The 13,398-nt window shown below is 45.1% G+C and overlaps 1 protein-coding gene across 2 annotated transcripts in view; it reads right to left on the bottom strand.

Moving 5' to 3' along the window:
* The window catches only part of ZC3H18 (zinc finger CCCH-type containing 18), a 70,045-nt gene that overhangs the window by 30,943 nt on the left and 25,704 nt on the right, over positions 1-13,398 (bottom strand). For both annotated transcript variants that reach the window (XM_080645371.1, XM_080645372.1), the window contains exons 4-6: positions 8,088-8,236; positions 7,508-7,600; positions 6,378-6,535 (exon numbers count right to left, since the gene is read on the bottom strand). In XM_080645371.1, the coding sequence (XP_080501497.1) occupies positions 6,378-6,535; positions 7,508-7,600; positions 8,088-8,236 (400 nt within the window). The remainder of the gene's footprint in view (positions 1-6,377; positions 6,536-7,507; positions 7,601-8,087; positions 8,237-13,398) is intronic.

Genomic DNA, 13,398 nt, shown 5'->3' with positions numbered 1-13,398 from the left:
GGGGCATGGCCTGAGGTCCCCCGTCAAGCTCCACCAGGCGGGGGGGGGGGCGGGGGGCGCAGCCTCAGGTCCCCTGGCCCAGCACCGGGAGGGGGGTGTAGCCTAAGGTCCCCCGTCAAGCCCGGCTGGGTGGGGGCGCAGCCTGAGTTCCCCTTACCCAGCACTGGGGGTGCACCTTGAGGTCCCCCATCAAGCCCCACTGGGTGGGGGGCACAGCCTGAGATCACCTGTCAAGCCCCACGGGGGTGGGGGAGGGCGTAGCCTCAGGTCCCTGCTGATTGCTCGTTAAGGCTCCTTATGGGAACTTGGCCTCAGCTGTGGGTGCAGCCAGCTTTGTGATGGAGTGATGGTCAATTAGCATATTCCCTCTTTATTAGATAGGATTCTAGAATAAAGCCAGCATCTTACTTCAGGGGAACAGGAGAGAAATTTTGTAAGACTGGAACAAGGCAAGGAGGTCTGCTGCTTTCTCAATGACCCACCATTGTGCTGAAGGCACTGCCAATGCTGGCAGATGGAGAAAAATTAACATACAGAAACCAAAGGCCTGGGGCAGGGAGGGCTGGAGGGGATCAATGGGGGTAAAAGGACATACTTAATATTTTCAATAATAAAGATTAAAAAAAAAAAAGAAAGAAACCAACGCCTTCATATACACAAATAATAACTAGTTAGGAGACAGAGGGTAGAGAAAACTTCATTTCAGCATGGAAGAAGAAAAATACTTAGGAACAGTCCTAGCCGGTCTGGCTCAGTAGATAGAGCATCAGCCTGAAGGGTCCTGGATTCGATTCCGGTCAAGGGATTGCAGGCTCGATCCCTAGTAGGGGTCATGCAGGAGGCAGCCAATCAATGATTCTCTCTTGTTATTGATGTTTCTATCTCTCTCCCGTTCCCTTCCTCTCTGAAATCAATAAATATATATTTTTAAAAAATACTTAGTAACAAAAAACATTTGACCAGAAATATGCAGAACTTATTTGAGGAAAACTTTCAAAACACTCTTGAAAGACACAAAACTCATGGCCATCTCTAGTCATCTTCATGGCCTTCCGCTGGCTGCTTTCTAGGAAATCTCTCCTCTGGTGTTTCCAGTGCCCCTGGCAAAGATAATCCAAGGCTGGCTCTGCCAAATGGACACAGTTCTTTTTCATCTCAAACAGCCAGACATCTTTCTAAGAACCTAATCTCACACCATTCAGATATTTTTTTAAATATATTTTTATTGGTTTCAGAGTGGAAGAGAGAGGGAAAGAAAGAGAATCATTGATTGGCTGCCTCCTGCACGCCCTCCCACTGGGGATCGAGCCCGCAATCCAGGCATGTGCCCTTGACTGGAATTGAACCTGGGACCCTTCAGTCCACAGACTGATGCTCTATCCACTGAACCAAACCGGCTAGGGCCAAATAATATTTAATGACAACCATCAATAACTGCAGCATCATATCTGCTACCCAGAAAGGAGAGAATACAGTCTCTGAGGCACAGACTTTTCCTGTGTCCTTACTAGTAAAAATACAAAACCAACACAATACATAGCCAATGAAGACCTCAGAACACTTTCCCAAAAAGGCGTGAGGGTATGTGCACTCTCAAAGGAGGGAGTGCTGACAAATTTGTTTTGGGGAAACTAAGCAAAATGAAAATGGCCCCTTCTCCTGCAGGATTTCTCAGTCTTAATATTCCTCGAACTGGGAAAGGGCATGTGGCATTCCCTCAGCTGCCTCCCTCAGAACCAAACTTGGGCTGCCCACCAGCTCACAGGGCCTGGATCTGCAGGAGTCCATAAAATGCTGTCATGAACTCAACCTGGCAATGACTACCTCCTCAGACACAATCTCAAAGGATGAATGCTGGGTGGCCTTACTGTCTAGCCCTGGTTACTAAGAAGCTCTATTCTAGACAGATCTACTGCCAATGACCTTATTCTGTGAAGTTGACACCCTGTGCATTTTGGAGGCTCCTTGTGTCTTCTGAATCATAGATTCCTTCAGGACTCAGTGGAGTACAGTGCCCCACAGCCCCATGCAGAGATGACATTTCTTAATGACTCCTATGCATGAGGTCTTACAGGTCAGATCAGCTGCGGGCAAACTACGGCCTGCGGGCCGGATCCAGCCCGTTCAGCTGTTCTATCCGGCCCGCGGAGCCGAAAGAGCAGAGGGTTCTCTTGCTCTCTCCTCCGCTCCTTTACTTTGAATTTATATTAGTTCACACAAACACTCCATCCATGCTTTTGTTCCGGCCCTCCGGTCCAGTTTAAGAACCCATTGTGGCCCTCGAGTCAAAAAGTTTGCCCACCCCTGGGTCAGATGGTGTCTGAATAAAGTGCCTGAGGTGGTGGAAATGGAATTTTAAAAGTTATGAAGTGGAGCACTCTCCTCCAGGGAGCATATTCATGCCATTCCTTTCCCCTTCGCCTTCCCCTACAGGCATGTATCTCGTAAACTCCAAGGGACCCAATGAGATTTGCAACCAGGGGAGCAATGGGCAGCGGCAGCTCATCCCAGGCTAACCCACTGAACCTGTCTTCAAGGCCCTCTTTTCTCTGACTTCCCAGTGAGCCAAAGCAGCCCAGCCTAGGCTCTCCTGTTGCTTCTTCTATGCCCTTCCTTATTTCACTGTCCTAAATTATTTTTGCTGCAGTCAATAAATTCTTGCTTGCTGTTCTACAAAAATAATAAAAATAAAAATAGAAAAGCATTATTTTTACTAAGTGATCCTGCTAAGTAAATTCTTTTTTTAAAAAAATATATTTTTTATTGATTTCAGAGAAGAAGGGTGAGGGAGGGAGAGGGAGAGAGGGAGAGGGAGGGAGGGAGGAAGAGAGAGAGAGAGAGAGAGAGAGAGAGAGAGAGAGAGAGAGAGAGAAACATCGATGAGAGAGAATCATTGATCGGCTGCCTCCTGCAGACCCCCCACTGGAGCATGTGCCCTGACCAGAATCAAACCATGACCTTCTGGTTCATAGGTCAGCGCTCAACCACTGAGCCACACTGGCCAGACAGTAAATTATTTCTAATTCCAAAAACAAGTTAAAAAAAAACAAAAAAAACCGCAAGCAAAAAATAATAATTTTCCCATCCTTTATACCATCTCAGAATACTTCTTCAGGAGTTCTTGAACGGGCAGCTTTCCCATGGGTACTACAACCAAGTACCTAGCTCCACATGACCAGAACTAACCATATTAACTAGGTTCTATGTGACAACTATTCAGAGTTTTTCTATCCCTACAACTCAGCATCAGGTCTGACAGCTGGTGTCTCTGAATTGAAATCAGTGGTTCTCACACTTCAGTGGGCACCAATATCACCTAGGGCAGTGGTCGGCAAACTCATTAGTCAACAGAGCCAAATATCAACAGTACAATGATTGAAATTTCTTTTGAGAGCCAAATTTTTAAAACTTAAACTATATAGGTAGGTACATTGTTATTAACTTAATTAGGGTACTCCTTCAATTGCACTGTACGTGCGCGCCCACACGTGGTATTTTGTGGAAGAGCCACACTCAAGGGGCCAAAGAGCCGCATGTAGCTCGCGAGCCGCGGTTTGCCAACCACTGACCTAGGGGGTTTGCTAAAAACAGCCAGCTGGGTTCCACCCTCTCTAGAACTTCTGATAGGGTAACTCTGAGAGACTGCATTTCCTACAAGCTCCCAGGTGATGCTACTGCTGGTCCAGAGACCACTCCCGGAGAGCCACAGCTTTTAGGCTTTTTACCACCTTTCCCCACTTGGGCTGTAACCTTGATCACAGGGCCTGCTGCGTCACTGGGTAAATTCTGTTTTAACAGCCCCCTTACTCCCCACCATGGCAGCCACTTCGTGCAGTTGCTACCTCTTTCTGCTTCTGCAGTCACCTAGAAAGCATGTCTTTATGTTAAATGCTCTCCGTTAAAATAGCCAGGTGGTTTCTGATGGTGAACCCTGGCTAACACAGCCCTTCCACTGACTGCCATCAGAAAGAGCTGGGGCACTTTCCTACCTAACACACTTCAGGACCCTGATCCCAGAGGTCTGGACCAGGTCTGGGTGTGGGGCCTGGCAGGTGCATGTCACAGCAAATGTTGAAAAAACAAACAAAACACAAGTAAAAGCCTGGCTCTAAGGGCCTGTTTTCAGAAGCTTCAGAGTCTGAGAGTCCTGCAGCGTCAACCTTCCCTGTCAGAGAAGGCAGGTACCAAACACGGGGCAGGGCTAGAGCACAGCTGCTTGTGCAGCCGAGGCCACCACAGAACCAGACTTGCCAGACTGCTCCCCATCAGGCACATTTCCTGGGTCCAAGCTCTAGTCAGGGCGGGAAACAGTGTGTTAAGGATGGACCATGTGGTTCTAAAGCCTCTTCTCTCACCACTCACAAGAACCTCACTCAGAGCAGATCTGTATAACTAGCTCCTGTAACTCCCACAAACACCTCCCAGACAAGGACAGTGTCAACACCTTCACTTACACTAGAAAAAGGTGAGGCCTTAAGACCTGTGGCCATATGCCCTAGGCAGCAAATGCAATTCTCACTCAGACACTCTTGTCTGTGACCTAACACTTTCCCCAAACACGATATAGGAAACACATTTTTAACTACTCTTTAAACGAGCGGTCGCCAATCTTTTGGACCTCACGGACCACCGGTTGGCAACCACTGCTCCAAACGTTTACTTAAATGAGTGGTCGCCAACCTTTCGGACCTCACGGACCACCAGTGGTCCACAGACCACCAGTTGGCGACCACTACTTTAAACCTCTACCCCTTCTACCTCTGAGCTATTAGCTACCACAACAGGTGTGGACACTAGAGCATCCTCCCCTCTCCTCTGTGCACCCAGAAAGCCCAAGGGATCATAGCCCGGGGACAGAGGGCCTTGAGACAGCCTAGTGGGTCCAGGTCAACATGACTGAATCAGGCAACACCAGCACTGTATGTGTTCCTTTTTCTGCACCTTTTACTGTCATTTCTTCCAGAAGTCAGCAACTGTAATTTTCCAGTAGCAAACGTAAGTGAATAAAGTGTTGCTACAAGACTAAGATGGTGTTAAAGTCAGTTCAGATCATTGGCTGCTCAGGAGAAACCTGGCCTGTTTTTGTTCCCTTAGAGGTAAGTGCAACAAACCTGGGCTTTCCCCTGGGAGCAGAAGCACTGGGGAAAAATACTGTACTTATCATGTTATACAATCCTATCCTATATAATAAAGAGGTAATATGCAAATTGACCCTCACGCCATTGCACAAGATGGCTGCCCCCATGTGGTCAAAGATGGCCGGCAGGGGAGGGTAGTTGTGGGCGATCAGGCCAGCAGGGGAGGACAGTTAGGGGTGACCAAGCCAGCAGGGGAGTGCATTTGGGGGCGACCAGGTCGGCACGGGAGAGCAGTTGGGGGCGACCGGGCCAGCAGGGAAGAGCAGTTAGGGGTGACTGGGCCGGCAGGGGAGGATAGTTAGGGGCAACCAGGCCGGCAGGGGAGGGCAGTTGGGGGCGACTGGGCTTGCAGGGGAGGGCAGTTAGGGGCAACCGGGCTGGCAGGGGAGGGCAGTTGGGAGTTACCGGGCCAGCAGGGGAGGGCAGTTGGGGGCAACCGGGCTGGCAGGGGAGCAGTTAGGCGTTGATGAGGCTGGCAGGGGAGTAGTTAGGCGTTGATCAGGCTGGCAGGGGAGTAGTTAGGGGGTGATCAGGCTGGCAGGCAGGCGAGTGGTTGAGAGCCAGCAGTCCTGGATTGTGAGAGGGATATCCGACTGTGAAGAGGGCAGTCGGACAACCCCCAAGGGGTCCCAGATTGGAGAGGGTGCAGGCTGGGCTGAGGGACACCACCCCCCAGTGCACGAATTTCATGCACCGGGCCTCTAGTTTCTAAAGATATGACTACGATTTTCAACCACATGTACTTCCTTTGTAATTATTTTTTAAAAGGCCAGTAATAAAATATCTGGTAGAAGAAACAACAAAGACAGCATTTACAACCAAAAAAGTCACACCTCCCATGCTCCTGGATTTTAATGACAAATTTCATAGATTTTCCTGGTTCCTGCCTGGGTAACTTGGGGAGAGGTGAGGAAAGACTTATGGGACTTCAAGAACGGCTGTTAATAACTCTCAGAGCTTGTAGGAGCCCAAATGGGCATGAGTCCTCCCAGTCACATGGCCCTGACACAAAACTAAAACATTTCCTTCATGGAAGCAAAATATTGAGGAAAGTCAATTGCAAAACATCTGAAATTATCTCAGGGATAGCATTCTCAGTCCAGAAAGAGTGGACAGGCACCTGCCCCCACATGCTTTGGGAAACCTACATGTCACTGCTATCCAGGACAGAAGCCCCACACAGTTGGGGACAACTTAATTCTCTTTCAAAAGGGAATGAAAAGGCAAACCATTCCTTACGTTGTGTCTCTGACATCTCTTGTAATCCGATAATTCCAATCTCGGAAAACTTCATTTTCTTTGTCAAACTCCCGTTCATCCTCACCAATGGTCACAGTAAACCTTTTCTCTTCAAAATCAGGCTCCTGTTCTTTTCGAATGGTTGCTTTTTTTAAAACCTACCGTTGTGAGAAGAAGCCAACACCATTACTGTTAGGGAAAACAAAGGGAAGCCTATCTTGATTTGACCCACGGAGGCTTAAGCAGCATGGCTGAGTGCTCAGTGGGCAAGGTGTGCCTCAGCTCTATCCTCAGGCAGACAAAGGATCCCATGTACCTTTCTGTGGGACTGGAGTGCCCTGTCCCTGCACAGAGCTGCATCTGGCAGTCAGGACAGGCCCACTAAGCAGTACCATAGAGCTTACTCATATCTTGGGAAGGGTGATGAAGGTGGTCGCTTCCTAATAATAATCTTGGCGTTGAACCAGGGAGCCCCAGATATTCATCAATGATGAGGACCGAGTGTGGAGAGGAAGGTAAGTCTGCTTATGGCAGAAAAGGCACAAGGAGCCATTAAAGTCTCAGAGGAAAGGAGGGGCGGTGAACTATGTGTTATGGGAGGGAGAATGGTTTTGTTTTAGTCTGTTATTTCACTAAAGAGAAACCAACTTAGGGGGCTCAGAAAGCAGCCTGGACATTCAGGGCCAAAGCGTGGCCTGGAGTAAAAAAGTAGTGGGAAGAGGGGAGGCCCAAGTTCACATCCTGGCTTGAGAGAGAGGATGGTTTCTCCAGAAGACTGGCCATTTGGGGGTAGCAGTGTGTGCTGACTCTGGGGAATGGCTCTGAGTGTTTGGGGCTGTAGCACCAGCTGTTGTTGTCAATGCTGCCAAGCCACATAAAGACAGGAGACTGTGCTCTAGGCTGAGTCTCCCTGGCCTTCTGGGCTTGCTCACGACCTAGCATGCCTCAGACAGATAGTTAGAAATAATTTTCTATTCTCTAGCTCTTCAAAGAAGTCACAGAAATATACCCCTCACTTCAGAGGCTCCACTGAGTTTTTGATCACTGTCTCCAGATCAAGGAAATGCTAATTTTGTCCACAGACCACCACTAGTATTTTTCTTCTCAGGTTTTCTGCCAAATTCTGTTACCTCCTTTGCATGCCGAAGTCCTCGTTCCCAGGCACTCTCTGTGGGGGGCTCTGGAGGGGGTGGAGGCAAAATTTCATCAACTACTGGCCCACCCTATTAAAAAATGAGAAGGAAAAAGTTGAGAAAGAAAGCAAAACTTTAAAAATCTATAAAGAAATGAGAGTAAAAACACCTAGAAGCATCTGGAAGGCAGCTCTGTGACTGACATCACAAAAATGCCTTTTACCCAAGGTGTAGTAATATGCCTTAAGCTGGAGGGTCACAAACAGCTTAGATGTCAGATTTGCTAGCAATTAAAAAAAAAGAGGTGTTGCCCTGGCCAGTTTTACTCAGTGGTTACAGCTTCGGCCTGCGGACCAAAGGGTCACGGATTCGAATCCTGGTCAAGGGCATGTACCTTGGTTGCAGGTTTCCCAGCCCCAGTAGGGCTGTGTGTGCAGGAGGCAACCAATAGATGTTTCTCTCTCTCCCTCCCCCCTCCTCCCTCCCTTCCACTCTCTCTAGGATTCAATGGAAAAAAGATCCTCAGGTGAGGATTGAAAATTAAAAAAAAAAAAAAAAAAAAAAAGTGTTCACGCACCCAAGGGTTGGCAGGCATCAGTGGGTGAGGTCCGAGTGGCGGGGCACCATTAGGCGGGAAAGGTTCGGCTTTGGTGATTAGGGAGTAGTTGCCCTTGTCGTTGACTCCAGGGTGTATAAACCTACAATTCATTCCCCAGGTACAGTTCCCTAAGGAAACAAAAGTTAGGTCAGAATGTGTCTACAAGAGCCCATGTGCATGAGGCCAGCTTCCTGTCTGCTTTGCTTGGGTTTTCCTGAGGGCCTGTGACATGCCAGACAGTATGCTTAGCACACTCATAAGTTATTGGTGTCACCCTCCACCCTGTAAGGTGCATGAACCTGAATACAGACGTGCCAGAGCCAATAAACCGCAGTGCAAGTGTGTGTGTGCCTGAGCCCCTCACCCCACTTGCATACACACCCTTGGCAGGCAGGCCTGAATAGTCACAGACCAGACCCTCAGCTGGGGAGTAAGCAGTAGTTCCTAAAGGGCTCCTGAAGGGGACTGGTCATGTGTTAGAGGAAACAGCCCCTGTTCCCAGGTCATCATGTGAATAGTTAATTTTCCCCTCAAAACAGAAAAGTCCAAGAGCTTCCCAGACAGAGGTAGCCCCTGCTCTGTGGATTTACTGCTCAGAGACACTACACCCCCAGTGAGGGTCACAGGTGCATATAAAGAACCATGATTCTGACTCAAACCCACTCATACTGAAACAGAAATAGAGAAGCATAAAAACGAACAGGATTTCCAAGCTTGTCCCATGGTGGTCTTTACCAGTTCTGTAAATTTGCATTTTTCCTATCAAAAGACTCACAAACCATTTTAGTATATTTCTGGTACTTAAAACACATAAACAATGATAATATATTAGGTGTTTATACTTCACACAAAAGAAGTCATCTTTTAATATTATTCAGTGATGAGACCATCAGGATTATTCAAGAAAACCACTTACCTTTCAGCACAGGAGGAAAGAAGTCAAAGCTTTAAATCTAATCATTGAGTAAATCACTTTTAAAAATTTAATTTTTTAGAGTAGGTAACATGTACACAGGCTTAAAAATAAATATGGCACACAATATCTTAGTTTTAAAAAAACTTTTTCAATGGGTTAACATGTAAATTTTAAACTATTTAAAAATATACGTTCACTTCTAAACATGATATTCCATTTGAACATTTTTGTCAACAAAACCATTTTCCTTGTGCAATGTAAATTACAGAGAAATAATAATCTGGTATTTGGGAAAAAGCTGAATTTTACCTTTGAAACATTACAAATTCTTAATCTTGTATTAAAACCAACTTAATACACTGATCTAAATTAAATATTAAAGAAAACATGCTTAAAATTGCTTTTCTGGGAATGCAAAAATGACAGATTAATTTTTAAAATTCCTAAGTGTTTGAGAAACCACATGTAAGTCAGAGGGGAAATACTGTAGTACAGGGGGTTCAAAATCCCCGAATCTCCGGAGGTTTAAAGAAAAAGGCGATGCAGTCACACATCTAAATTAAAAATCTCAAAACACTATCAAGTTCATCATTTGACTCTTACAAAACTCATATTGCAGTTAAAAAAGTAAAGCTCACTGTAGAAATTTTGCAAGTACATAAAAGTATGATTATAAACAACTTTCCCGTAATTTCTAAACCTAATATATATCTGGATGATAGATAAATGAGTATTTGTTATATTGCTTTTATTTAAAATAATTTCAAAATAAAACATTACCCACAAGCTAGCACACTGACAAAAAGGATATTGTATCACTCATACTGGAAAGGGGAGAAAAGAGGAACAGGTAGATGAGAAGAAACACATGAGGAAAGTAAGGGGCAAGAGCAGGGACATGTGCCCCTCTGAGACACTGGTGAGTGAGAGAAGCCCATCCCCTCAAAGCCCCCTGTTCCTGGGTATGCTAAGATCCTTGCTGAGTGTATGTCTGGACCTCTGGCCACTAAAGAGAAGCCAAAAAGAAAGCAGTCAGAATAGCGTAACCCCATTAGCCCTTTTAAAGTAAAATTTTGTGTAGAAAAATGTCTGGCAGTATACACCCCAAACTATTGGGACTGTGAAAGGAGACAGATTTTTATTATTTTACTAGAGGCCTGATGCACGAAATTTGTGCAAGGAGCTTTCCCCCGCCTCCCGCCCACCCTGCGCCACCGCAGCTGCCTCTGCTTCAGCCCCCGCCCCCCTCTGCCTCAGCCCTTGCAGCTCCTGCTTCGTCCAAAAAGTCGTCCCATCCGGAAGGACCTCCAGTCTAATTAGCATATTATGCTTTTATTATATAGGATTGTCTTGACTCTCATTAGCATGTATTACTTTCATAATTTAAAAAAGCTAGCCCTAACTGGTTTGGCTCAGTAGATAGAGCATCGGCCTGCAGACTGAAGGGTCCCAGGTTCGATTCTGGTCAAGGGCATGTACCTTGGTTGTGGGCACATCCCCAGTAGGGGGGAGTGCAGGAGGCAGCTGGTAGATGTTTCTCTCTCATCGATGTTTCTAACTCGCTATCCCTCTCCCTTACTCTCTATAAAAAAATCAATAAAATATATTTTAAAAACTACTGGGGAAAAAAATTCTTCGAGAAATGGAAGCAAAATTCGATTTTTTGGTTTTAAAATCGTATAGTGGTCTGCTTCTGAATGAAACTTTATAAACACAGAAGTTATGTGAATTATGATTCTGACTGGATGAATAAATAGGCTCACAATTATATAAGGATATGAATATGAGCCAGAAGAGAACAGAAGAAATGGAAACAGCTGTAGCAGGCAGTTCAGTGGGACAAGTTTCTTTTTATTTTAATATATTTTTTCATTGATTTCAAAAAGGGAGAGAGAGAAATATCAATGAGAGAGAATCACTGATTGGCTGCCTCCTGCATGCCCCCTACTGGGGAGGGGAGGGATGAGCCTGAACCCAGGCATGTGCCCTTGGCCGGAATCAAACCTGGGACCCTTTAGCCCGCAGGCTGACCCTCTATCCACGGAGCCAAACCGGCTAGGGCAGTGGTCGGCAAACTGCAGCTTGCGAGCCACATGCGGCTCTTTGGCCCCTTGAGTGTGGCTCTTCCACAAAATACCACAGCCTGGGCGAGTCTATTTTCAAGAAGTGGCGTTAGAAGAAGTTTAAGTTTAAAAAATTTGGCTCTCAAAAGAAATTTCAATCGTTGTACTGTTGATATTTGGCTCTGTTGACTAATAAGTTTGCCAACCAGTGGGCTAGGGCGACAAGTTTCTTCATCTTGGCACACATAGGGTTTCAAAGGCACTGATAGTGTTCTATTTCTTTTTTTTTTTTAACTTTCATTTATATGTCTAGTTTAATTTGACTGGAGCAACATAGAATAAGTCTACTATTTTTTCCATATAACTTAGTTCTTCATTGATAGTGTTCTATTTATCTGGATGATGGGCTCATCAGTAATTGTTTTACTCATTTATTATTTTCTATGCATGTATAATAAACATTATAGTATATTTTTATAAAATATTTCATAATTAAATGAAATAAAAGGAATTAATTTAAACAAAAAATTTCTCTAAAAGGTATTGAGTGAAGTCTCTATGACTTCAGGGCCCTCCACAGAGGCAATTATCAATTTATTGAGGAATCAATCAATCAATCAAATCAGTGTATTTTCTCCTGGTTATATAATACACTTTGTGTTGAACCCTGCTTTTCTTTTTAACTACATTATAAAAGAAGGAACCTGTAGGCGCAACAGCAATAAACCCAAACTCTTATCAGTGAAACAGACGATATATGCGGGAAACCAATGGGCCACAGTAGAAATCCAGGAAACTAGCTTGACACAGGACAGGAAATGAATTCCACATCTCCCATGCCAGCAACCCACTGGTCACAACTCACACACTACACTAGCCCAAGGAATCCATCTCTCCCATGATGTGAAATGTCAGAAGCAGCAAGCACGCTGTATCTATGGGCATATGTTTGAGCATGTGTGTGTGGGAGGTCCAGAAACACTGCCAGATTTTAAAATTGCTGATTGTTAGTTCCACTGATCAGCACAGTGCAGTGCTGATTACCGTTCTGGGCTGTGCTGTCACTGTATATGCATGTATCCTACTAGAACAGTTGAAATAATTTTACAGTATCTATAAGACATAGTGGTCTTATTTAAATATTCCTCACTCCAATTTCCTGTTAGTCTAAATAACTCAGAATAGACAATAAATAATCAGATTGTGAAAATAAAGCAGTTTAAAGTACTTAACTCTAATAATTAAATATTAAGAACACACCTGCCCTGACTGGTTTGGCTCAGTGGATAGAGTGTCGGCCTGCGGACTGGAGGGTCCCAGGTTCGATTCTGGTCAAGGGCATGTACCTTGGTTGCGGGCACATCCCCAGTGGGGAGTGTGCAGGAGGCAGCTGATCGATGTCTCTCTCTCATCGATGTTTCTAACTCTCTATCCCTCTCCCTTCCTCTCTGTGAAAAATCAATAAAATATATTAAAAAAAAAAAAAAAGAACACACCTAAGCTCTACAAATGCGAATTCTAACAGGCATAAATCCAAGGAACAATTGCATAAAAGATTGCAATGATAGAATACCAAGAACTCTGGTATCCTTTCCTTTCCCATGTCACAGAGAACTGTCAGAAATGGGTAGATAGCAACAGTCACATCCAGCGGTATTCTGAGATATTTTAACTTCTTTAAGAAATACATTCATTATGGTAGCTAAATTAAAATAATTTAAAAATTAAAATAATTTCTGGACTGCTTCTTTATAAATAACATAGTCTTAAAACCAACAGTCCCCTAACTTTTTAGTCTCAGGACCCCAAAGAGCCTTTGTTTGAATGGATTAAACTGATATTTAACTGTACAGGTTAAATTAATATTTACTGTAATTAAAACTGAGAAAATTTAAAGACCTAATATATAACACTAGAGGCCTAGTGCATGACATTCGTGGGGACCGGGCCTAAGCTGGCAGGTGGACATCCCCCAAGGGGTCCTTAGTGCTGCTGCAGAGGTGGGAGAGGCTCCTGCCACTGCTGCTGCACTTGCCAGCCGTGAGCCTGGCTTTTGGCTGAGCGTGCTCCCCCTGTGGGGGTGCGCTGACCACCAGGGGCAACTCCTGCGTTGAGTGTCTGTCCCCTGGTGGTCAGTGCACATCATAGCAACCGGTTGTTCTGCCGTTTAGTCAATTTGCATATTAGTCTTTTATTATATAGGATGTTTTATGAAGAGTAGAAAATATTTAGTGATATGAGCAGCATTATTTTCCTTTTTGCAAATCTCTTTAATGCTGACACAGAATAGAAGATAGCTGGGTTCTCATGT

The sequence above is a fragment of the Plecotus auritus genome (assembly GCF_963455305.1).
Source record: "Plecotus auritus genome assembly, chromosome: 10".
Lineage (NCBI taxonomy): Eukaryota > Metazoa > Chordata > Mammalia > Chiroptera > Vespertilionidae > Plecotus > Plecotus auritus.
The sequence above is the reverse complement of the archived record's forward strand: the minus strand, read 5'-3'. Positions and strand labels throughout refer to the sequence as shown.